This window comes from Cynocephalus volans, chromosome 3 (assembly GCF_027409185.1).
Source record: "Cynocephalus volans isolate mCynVol1 chromosome 3, mCynVol1.pri, whole genome shotgun sequence".
NCBI classification, from domain to species: domain Eukaryota; kingdom Metazoa; phylum Chordata; class Mammalia; order Dermoptera; family Cynocephalidae; genus Cynocephalus; species Cynocephalus volans.
The window spans coordinates 3202247-3213172 of NC_084462.1; the positions used below are offsets into that span (position 1 = coordinate 3202247).

Sequence of the window (10926 nt, forward strand, 5' to 3'; positions counted from 1 at the left end):
TGCCGACAGACACCCACACCCGGGCTCCCAGGCCTCCCTGCAAGAGGCTGGTTCTGTCCTCAGATGCTCCTGGCTCTTCCTTTTAACCCATGTCTCCCCAGGTTCCTGAGCCAGAAGGATGGCCCCACCCTTTTCCTCCCTACCCAGGCCTCCCACACACATTCCTCCTGCCCCCACGGCTCTGTGACTGATGACCCCCTGACCCGGGCCTCCAGGGAGGGGAGTACTCGTCTCGGGGTGCACGGGGGGCCTGGACTCCTAGGTATGGAGGATGACGGGGCTGGGGGCCTGGACTCTTGGGTCTGAGGAAGGAGGGGCTGGGGATGTGGACTCCTGAGTCTGGCTGAAGAGAGTCTGGGGGCTGGGACTCCTGTTCCAGGGAGGAGGGGTTGAGGGCCTGGAGTCTTGGGTCTGGGGAAGGATGGTCTGGAGGTCTGGAATTATGAGGCTTCAGGGAGAAAGGGGCTGAGCACCTGTACTTCTAGATCTGAGGGAGAAGAAAACGTGACCTTGTTTTCCTCAGTCCTTAGACTTCTAGGTCTTTGAGGAAGAAATCATCTGAGGACCCAAGGAAACGGTGCCCCTGGCCTCCCGGCACCCCACTACCTCTGTCTGTGACCACGCAGGGACCTGCAGGTCCTCACTCCAGAGTCTAGAGCCCTTGGGCACTGGGAACAGACTGCCCAGGTTCAATGGGGTTGGGGTGACTCACGCACCTGCCCGTATGTCCCTCTGTGTGCTGACGACCTCTGTGTCCCCACGAGAGAGCGAGTGAGCCAGCCTGCGAGAAAGCATGTGTCACCAAACTGGCACCTGCCCCTGCCCCGGGCTGGGGAGCAAGCCCAGGCGCTATGGGGAAAGGGCCCTCGAACAATCGGGCTTTGTCCACCCCCAGCACCCCAGTGCCTGCTCCCAACAGCTCCATTTCTTAACTTCTCTTCCGGGCAGGCGGGCGGGCGGCTGCTACAATAGCTTTCCTTTGTCCTGTCTGACAGTCCTGCTGTTGCGGCCCTTTGCCCACCTGCCCCTGCCTGGAGATTTCAGAATTTGACCCCCCTGGTTCATCTCCTCCGAGTCTGCCCACCTCTGAGGTCTCTCACTCCATCTCTCTCCCTGGCCATGGTGGGGGCGTCTCCATGTCTCTTTCTCTCTCTCTGTTCACCTCAGTCTCTGTATTTGAGTCTCTCTACCCTCTGCCTCTTTCACCATTCTCTCTCTCTCTGTTTTCCCATCTGTCTCTATCCGTTGCTCTCCGTCTGTCTGTCTCTCTTCTTTCTGTCGTTTTTCTTTCACCTTGATTTTCTGACTCTCTCTGCTTATCTTCTCCTGGGTCTCCCCCTAGGATTCCTGGGGAAATCCATGTATGCACACAGAGGGGAGTTAGGTTTTTGGGGAGCTAGGCAAGATCACATGGGGAGCGATGGGAACCTAGTGGGGTACAGGAGGATTTGAGGACTTAGTGATGAGATTCTACTCATTGGGAGAGACAGGAAGATTAGCAGGAATGCAAATGCCGTGATAGCGACAGGGGAATAAGATGAGGAATGGGGGCTCTGGGAAGCCACAGAAGGATCGGGGAACATTTGGGGAAGTGCCTTTGAACTTGGGCCCAGAAAGCCTGGCAAGTGTGGAGAACAGCAGGTGGTGTTGGTGTGGACCGGAGCGTGAGGGTGTGTGTGGCCTTGTGGAGGGACGTGCATGTGCAGGGGTGTGGTGATCACAGGACCCAGGAAATGCAGGGCATGAGAAGGAAGATGGAGGCTTATGGGAACTCGTTGGGTAATAAGGACAACAAATATGAATAAAGGACAGTGATGTGAATAAAGTCTGCCTCAGCACCTGCTTGGGCCTGGCATCATGGAGAACTTTTTTTTTCTCTCATTAAATCCAGTTGTCATCTTAGGTAGCTCAGGCCCCATCAGTCCCAGGATGCAGAGCAGTTTGGCATTCAGTGTAGGAGAACCCTCTGGGGCTGCCCCACCCCGCAGGCCTTTCATACTCGGTCCCCACTGAATGCAGCATCTTCTTAGGACCCACCATCCTCCAAGACACCAAGTCAAACTTGTCACAGCCCATTGACCCTCAATCCCTGTCCCACTGCCTCCTCTCTTTGTGGGGTCTCCTCTCTGTTCCCAAGTCCCTGGCCCCAGCTTCGTCCTTCCCCTCTTCCACATGTATCATTGTCCCAAGCCCTTCCCCTCTTCTTCATCCCTTACTTGACTCCAGAGGGGTGTTCCCTTCTGTCACAGCCCTGCCATGGGTCCCTATTGCCCTCTGGACCAAGTCCTGGCCTCTCAGCCTGGTGTGTTTGAGGACCTTTAGCATTCAGAGAGACGCTGGCCAATAGAAATGTAATGCCGAGTACACACAGGTTTACGTTTTCTAGTAGCCACGATTTTTTTTAAGTAAAAAGTTTTTAAGTGTTCTTATCACAAAAAAGTAAGCATGTGAGTTAATGCGTACATTAAATAGCTTAATTTAGCCATTCCACAATGTATTCATACATGAATCAAAACATCACGTTGTACACCATAAACGGATACAATTTTTACTTGTCAATTAAAAAATAAAGAAAGAAAAGAAAAAAGTAAAAAGAAACAGGATGGGCTGATTCTAATATTTCATTTAATTCAATATATTCAATATATTATTCCAACATGAAATCAAAATAAGAAAATTAGTAACAGGATCGTTTGCCTTCTTATTCTTTGGCATAAGAAGTGTTCGGAATCTGATGTGTTTTTTCCTCTTGCAGCACAGCTTGGTTGGGACTTGCCACATTTCGAGCCATCAAGAGCCGGGGGTGGTGACTGGCGACCTCAGTGCACGGCACAGCTCTGCCCACTTCTGTGTGTGCTTCAGCCCCAAGATTGCTTCAAGCTTCCCTGAACCTTGCCTTGCCCTCTGGCCTCTGGACCTTCACCCATGCTATTCCCTCTTCTTAGAATGCTTTTCCCACCTTTTCCTGGCAACAACAGCTTGTCCTTCAAGTCTTTGTTTGAACATCGTCTCCTCCAGGAAGCCTTCCCTGAAAACACCCAACCTCCACCCACTGCGGTTGGGTTAGTCACTCTCTCATGTAGGTTCCCACAGCACGTGCCTCCCTCAAGTCACCCTGGACCTGGGGCCATCTGTATTGATGTCCCTCTACCCCACTGGACTTAGAGCTCCTTGAGGGCAGGCACCGGAGCTGACTCACTCCTGTGTCCCAAGTACCCACACAGGAACTGGCCCAGAGGAAGCCTTAGGAAATGTTGACCAAATGACTAAATGACTTTATTATGCCCACTCCCGTTTTATAAACAAGAAAACTGACACTTGGAGTGGGGAAGTTAATTGTGCAACATCGAATTCCCAGGAAATGGTGGAGCCTGAATTGGAACTCAACTTGCAACATGACGGCGGATGTGGCCCATCTCTCGGAGACCCCACTGGGTCTACCTTATTACAATATGGGGTGGATGGATTTGGGGGGAATTGTTGAGAGCCATGTGGGGAAAGCAGGGAGGTGGTAGGCCATGGAGAGTGAAGACAGAGAATGAGGCCCCCAATTGCCTTCACTGTTTTGCCACTGACACATGTCACACATATTTATTTGATATTTTATTTTTTCTCAATTGACTTGCTCTGCAAAAGTCATCAATAAAGAGATTGTTTTATAGGGAAACTTCTTGAGTGCATGAGCAGGAGAAAATACCAGAAAGTCCTAAATAATAAAAACCAACATCTGTTGAAGGTTCGAGCACCTTCTGTATATTAACTTATTTAATCTTCATCATAATTCTAAAAAGTAGGTGCTTTTTCTCCCATTTTAAGAACAAGGATGGGGAAGGAAAGGGCTCAAAGGCAAATAGCTTGTAGAACTATTCCAGAACTGGGATTTCAACCTAAGAATCCAGGTCTGGAGCTAGTGCTTTGAACTACTGCACTATACTGTCTTTCCAAAGAAAAATGAAGTTATTTTAAAAAAATTCAACATGAGTACCAGCTCAAGTCATTGCAAATCCATCCCTAGCTAGCATACAGGAGAAGCAGAGGGGCAGGACCAAGGACCTCCAGGCTGATTTAGTGCAACTGCAATGTTTTTTACTTTTTAAAATTTTAAATTGAATATTGATTTGGGTGGCTTGCAGGAGAGAGAGAGAGAGGAAGTTGATGGAGCTTCATGGGGATGGGTGGCCAAAACCCCTTGACATTCCTTAAATTTGACACTGGCCTAGAGACAGAGCATGCTGAGGGTCTGGATTCCTGAGCCTGGGCATAGAGGGTGCTGGGGGCATGGACTCCTGGGTCTGAGGGAGGAAGGGCTGGCCAGACTCCTGTTTTGTGTTGGCACTTCCGTGTCTAGAGAATTAGAGTCACTGGCTGCAGAATTTCTGTAATATTATGGGGATGGGGGGTGGGTTAGGAGAGACTCAGTGGGAGATGAGATAAGGAAATGGAGGATGCTGGTGGGGAGGAAATTCTGGGAGGGAAACAGGAAGGACAGGTAAGAGGGGCAGGCGAGTCCTGGGCTGAAGTGGACCCCTCTGTCAGCAGAGTCTGAGGTGTGACTGCCTGGAGAATCTCTGATGGCAGGTGGCTGGGGGCGTGGCCAGGCACTGAGTCACAGAGGGCTCTTCCCTCATCCCTCTTTCCTTCCAGAGGCCCCTTCTCTGCCTTCTTGGGGTGGAGGAACCCACCTACCTGGGCTCCCAGCCGCCATCTTCCTCTGGCACCCAGGATGTTGGGTGCTCACTTTTGGCAGGCCCTTGTGTCTACCTGCCCTCCCCATCCCTTGCTGAGGAGCTCTTCCCTTCCTCCTTGTTTGTCACCTGTGAGATGTTTAGAAGCACTTTCGCATCCCTTTCCACCCTGATGAAGTAGGCAAATTCTCTCCTCCCTCATCCCTCCCCTCTTCTCTCTCCCATTTTACAGATGAGGAAAACTGAGACCTGGGAAATGGAGAAAAACTTGTCACCAAGCAGGGAGGCAGGACCAGGGCACAAAACCAGATACATTTTTCTTTCTGGTCTCCCTTCCTTAAGGGTATCCTCTCTCCAACCGTAGAGATTCAGAGCTTTTCTACCTTGATTTTATAGGATACAAAAGTGCACATCTACTAACTAAGTGGAAGAAAGGAGACACCTCATGACTAACGCCATGTGCAGTTTGGTAAATATCCTTTCAGATTTTATTCTGTGAATATTTTATTTTACATTGCTAGGATCACATGCGCATATATTTTTGTATCTTCCTTTTTTCTTTAACATCACATAGCATAAACATTCTTGCATAGCACTAACAACTCTGCCTGAGAATTACTTCTAATAGCTTCATAACATCCTTGAACCAAACTGGCCTATTATTTGAACAATTCACTTTTCTGGAACATGGTCAGTGTTTCCACTTTTTTGTTATGATAAATAATGTGATGAACTCAAACTTTGCTCCACATTTTAGTTTTTTTTTTTTTTTTTTTTTTTTTAGTAGTAGTATCTTCCTAAAACTAGAATTACCAGGTCGAAGGCCATGAATAAGGGTCTCAGTTCACGTTGCCATGTTGCCAAACTGCCCTCCACAGAGATTGTATGAATTTACAGTTCCAGCGTTCGAGAGTGCTAGTCTAATCTCACCGAAACTCCACCACCACTGAGGTTTTTGTGTTTCTTTACTCGTGTGGATTTTAGGTCCTTGCTAATTTGATTGGTTTACAAACAGGGCATTTAACTGAGATTTCAATATGTCTTTGAGGAAAGCTGAAGTCAACTATGATTTTATGGTTGTCAATGTCCTTATTTCTGTGAATTTTCTGTTTGAAGTGCAGCATTGTTTAACTCTTGGTGGTGTATGTACTAGCGATGCTTTCTCATGGTCTCGTTTATCCAGTTCACGTACTTGCAGACTTGAGTGTAGACACCTGGGTCATTAGGTTGGCCACAGGGGAAAGTTCCCCAGGACACCAAACCTTGCAGGGTACCTTTGCACACCAACGGTCCCCCTGAGTCACCCTGGAGGAAACAGAGTAGGAGATTAGCTTTCGCTTCAGAGCAAACCCCTGGCCCCAACTCAGTCTCATATATTCCCCCTTTATCTGTCTTTGCCCTGTCAGTCCATGGACTTCTTCCACCCTGGCCAATGAGGAGATTCATTGTCTCTGGGGGACCAATGGGAGAGTAGGAATTAGTGTTACCATGCAAAGTACAAACCAGGTTCTTTGAAGACATTGGCTTAAACCCTGGCTAATGGGGCCAACCACAGGCAAGGGGCTGGGCTTCGAGCACCATTTATTTTCACATGTTAAGGACTCTGCTGTAAGCCAGTAGGAGTAGGAGCATTATTTCCAGGGGGTGGACGCATGCCCCCTGGAGCAGGAAAGGGGGACCATGGTGGTCTTGGAAACCAAGAGCAAGACCAATTACATCATTCACAGGGCTCAGTGCAAAATGAAAATGCGGGCTCCTTGTTAAAAAGCTATCAAGAATTTCAAGATGGCAACAGGAGTGCGTTAAACCCAACGTGAGACCCTTCTGAATGTGGCCTCTGTGTCACTGCAGAGTTTGCAGATTCATGAAGCTGGCCCTCACCAGAGGAGAAGAGGCATCCCTCATTCTCCAGGACAGGCATCTCTCTCCCATCGTCTCTGTCCCTAACACACACTATCCCACCCACCTCCCCTGAGAGCTGAGGTTGCAGATGTGAGGCCCAGGGATGGGTGTATGGAGACAGAGAGAGAAAGAGAGAGAGAGAGAGAGAGAGAGAGAGAGAGAGAGAGAGAGCCCCAAACAGAGAAAGAACAAAGAGAACAAGAATGAAATAAAATTAGGCATAAAGAGAGAGAGATGTGTGAAGATGTTCAGAGACGAGGGTGCAGGCGGGCGGGGGGGAAGGTGTGTGTGACATAAAAAATGAGGAGGAGAGAAAAAAAAAGAAGCAGGAGAGAGAGTTCTTTCCCTAGCCCCAGGACTAGGGTCAGGCAAGTGAGGCATTAGCTTCAGGCACAAAATCTCAGTAATTGCAATTAACAATATTTTAAGGCAATACTTTAAAAAACTAATGTAATAATAATAATTTAAAAAAACCCCACAATAACATAGTATGAAGGTACTTTAAAAAGTTCATGGAAAGGGGCCGGCCCGTGGCTCACTCGGGAGAGTGCGGTGCTAATAACACCAAGGCCCCGGGTTCGGATCCCATATAGGGATGGCCGGTTCGCTCACTGGGTGAGCGTGGTGCTGACAACACCAAGTCAAGGGTTAAGATCCCCTTACCAGTCATCTTAAAAAAAAAAAAAAAAAAAAAAGTTCGTGGAAAGATTCATATTATCTTTCAATTCTATTTTTCCACAAACTTTTTGAAGTAATATGGTATTCAAATTTTAAATAAAGACAGTGTCAGTGCTATTGAGCGACACTGACATCTGAGGCAGAAGGAAAATTCAATAAGACTGATTCACTCTTTATTTAAAATTGTGATATTTTGTTCATTGTGGACTTTTTGCATGAATATATATTTTTAAAATATTGCATTAGAATATGAATTATTTCAATCACTGAGCTTTTTGGCATCCCCTTAAAGTTTGGGTCTGAGGTGGGCACTCAATCGCCCTCCCTAATCCCTCCCCCATCTTTCTCACTCCCAGTAAACTCTCTGCCCCATGCCCAGGGCCACACCAGGCCCCAAATGTGTTCCTGCTACTGACCCAGGCAGAGAACGAGGTAGAGAGATCTAAGGAGGCTGGGTCTGGGGAGAGGAGCAAGGGCAGGCTTGGCATGTGGGTCAGCACTGTGCTGAGAGCAAGAAGACAGGGCGCCCAGGGGAAGATGGGGACGGTGGCTCACATTGCAGGCGTTGGTCTTGGAGTTGGGGATGCCAGCGCATAGCATGGAATTTCCCAGCAGGTCCTTGTAAACCTTCTTGCAGTCCTTGGAAGAGATGAGCTTGACATCTGTGCACATGAGCTCTGATGGAAAGGTCACTGCAGGGAGGAGCGGGGAGAGCTGTCAGTAGAGGCCTGGGTGCTGATGCAGAGAGGATGGGGCTTGAGGACCCAAGGGGTTGGGGGCCCAGCCTCCTGGGTTCTGAGAGAGAAGAGGTCTGAGGGGCTCAACGCTAGGGCAATGGAAAAGGGCGAGACACCTGGTCTTCTGGGTCTGAGGGAGGAGGGCCTGGGGACCAGATTCCTGGGGTCGCTGAGGCAGCCTCACCATCAGGGCTGGTGGTGGTGCCCCAGCCAGAGACAGTACATGTGGTCCCAGGGGGTTCACAGCGAGAGGGCAGCTTGACTTTCTTCACACTTGATGACAGCCTGGCCCGGCTATTTAGCCTCACAAGCATGAGGTCATTCACATGAGTCTGTGTGGAGTAGCCAGGGTGGCGGAATGACCTTGAGGCTTTGATATTCTGGGCTCTCCTATCGCCTAGCTGATCACTGCCCAAGTGTACGTTGTACTCGCTGGGAGAAGAGAGCGACATAAAGAGAGACACTGTGACTGAGAGAGGGGGATAGAGTCCCAGAGAGCGAAGGGGACAGAGAGCGAGCTGGAGGCGCAGGGGGCACTCCCCTGGCCTGCTAGCCCCCTGGGCAGCACCTACCCCATCTGGCAGTGGGCGGCGGTGAGCACCCAGCGCTCGTTGAGGAGCACGCCTCCGCAGTGGAGCTGAGTGCCACTGAGCAGGGCCACCTGCCACGGGTGAGAGCCTCTCGGACACGGAACGCCGCCAATAATCTTCTCCCCGCTCTTGTCACCCTGGGCTGGATAGAGATGTGGAGAGACACGGGGGGTAGCCAGCACTGGGGGAAGGCTGAGAAGGCAGCCGAGGGAGTCAGAGACGGAGAGACAGAGACGCCCGGAGAAATCCAGAGGCGAAACGGAGAACAGCGCAGAGAAGGTGAGAGATGGGCGCGGAGAGAGAGGAGGGAGCCCACTCAGGAGCCCAGGAGGAGCATCTCATCTGGAGGCAACCACAGGGGCTGGTGCGGAGACGCTGAGTGCACGACACAGGGCCGAGCGGGTACAGAGACCCCCAGGAGTCAGAAGGATGCACAGGAGAAAAGGCAGCTGCAGGGAACCATCTTCCTTCCCGGGGAGGAAGCTGTTCCAGCCGGGAGGGGTCTGACTCAGGGTCTCCTTGCAGAGCAGGGGGGACACTGGGAGGCCCAGGGATGAAGTCAGGCCCACCAGTCCAGCCCTCACCTGCTTCTTCTTCTTCTTCTTTTTTTGTGATTCCTCCTTTAATTCTTTTTTACTCTTTCTGACTACAAATTGAGAAGCTCTCAGTTTGGTTTCAAAACAGCACCTAACACATCTTATCTCCGTTTTTAGAAAAGAGCCAGCGAGAGAATCTCAGTTCAGGGCCTTCTTCAGCAACAACATCTGGGCAGGATTTAATGACATTGTTTTATTTTCACTCCTTTTATTTTTTTAGGGTTAGCTTCTCCTGTGGCAAGGGAGGCTTTCCGCATACAGTAGTGCTATAAAGTTGGCTTCTAAACTCACTTAAGAACAAAAAATAGGTTCATTTAAAGAAAAAGGTTAAGGAAAGAATGGTACAAGTAGCACTTTAGGCAGGACAAGAGTCGTGAAGGTGGTACTGGAATGACAAGTTTGGGAAACACTAAACAAGATGACCGATAAGCTTCCCCCAAGGCCTGGGAACCTTACTATGGATTAATCTATACTAATGCTGAGCAACAGGTTTAAAAGAGGAGTGAGCAAGCGTTACATGTAAAGACATACTAAGACCAAACCCAGATTCTTCTCTCACGTTCATTCTGTGGAATTGCCAATATTCCAGCCACTCCTGGTCAGTTAGGTTCGCCTACTCTATCCTTCTCTCAAAGATTCTCAGTGTACACTAATATTAAGGATTAAGAAGTTTAACAATCAAGAAGCCTATTTTATTCTCATTCAAATCTGCATTCCCAAAACATACTGGCTGCAAAAGCTTTTGTTTATTTATTTTTTTGGAACAGTTATTAACATTTCAGGGAACCAACTTTTGCAGTACACTTCAGAGAGCACTGGTCTATAAAAACCCCTTATGTTCATCTAATTTTTATTTCTATTTTTAATTTTTTGGCAGAAAAACATTTTATATCCATTATCTCATCATATCCTTGTAATGTCCCACCGAGACAGGTAATAATGATAGTTGCATTAACTGAGCACCTCATCCTGTGCCTAGGCCTGTAGCAAGCACTTTCACCTCTATGATTTAATCTAATCATCACAACAGCGCTGAAAGAAGGTGTCCTTACCTGTGTTTGACAGCTGAGGAAGCAGGCTCAAAGAAAGACTTGCCCTAAGTCACACATTGCCCAGCTGGGATTCAAACCTGGGTCAGCCTGATTCCAAAGCCTATGCTCTTCAACCCCAGGAGGAGTTTTATGGGGACTTAGGGTCACCATTGTACAGAGGAGATGATTTGTCAGACATGCCGGCCCTCACCTTCTTGTCCAGCAGTTCCCAGGACTAAGGACAGCAGTAGGACCAGCAGGGGTGGGAGAAGCATTCCTGCCATTGAGCTTCTCAGAGGCTGCCAGACGAGGAAGGACTTCCTCTGCTGGAGCTAAGAACGGGAAAGAGTTGAGGAAGTAAGAATCCAGCCTTGGCCCCTTCCTCCTTCAGACCAGAAGTCCAGCTCCAGCCACCCACCCCCTCAGATCCAGGAGTCCAGTCCCCCAGACCACTAGCACCCCAGGAATCTAGGCCCCCATCCCTCTCCAACCCATGGAACCCATAAGTCTGAATCCTCAGTCTCTTTTTCCCTAAGACACCCCAAACTGCAGACCCCCAATCCCCGAGGCCCCAGCCCTTCTCTTTACAGGAGCAGGAATCAGCTGCCCAGCCAGAATCACTCCCCCACCGGCCAGCCATTCCTTAGATCAGACCCCTTCTCACCTCGGGAGGTCTGATCTGATCTAAGCTGCAGACTCAGCTGGGA

The 10926-nt window shown here is 49.3% G+C and overlaps 1 protein-coding gene across 1 annotated transcript; it reads right to left on the bottom strand.

Annotated features, from left to right (window-relative positions):
* Nucleotides 1-5185: 5185 nt before the first annotated feature.
* On the bottom strand, nt 5186-10926 carry KLK7 (kallikrein related peptidase 7). The gene is made up of 6 exons (XM_063092263.1): nt 10884-10926; nt 10431-10551; nt 8575-8734; nt 8187-8434; nt 7821-7957; nt 5186-5990 (listed from the first exon to the last, which is right to left on the bottom strand). The coding sequence occupies exons 2-6, from the start codon at nt 10501-10503 to the stop codon at nt 5835-5837; spliced, it is 774 nt and encodes a 257-aa protein (XP_062948333.1). The 5' UTR covers nt 10504-10551; nt 10884-10926; the 3' UTR covers nt 5186-5834.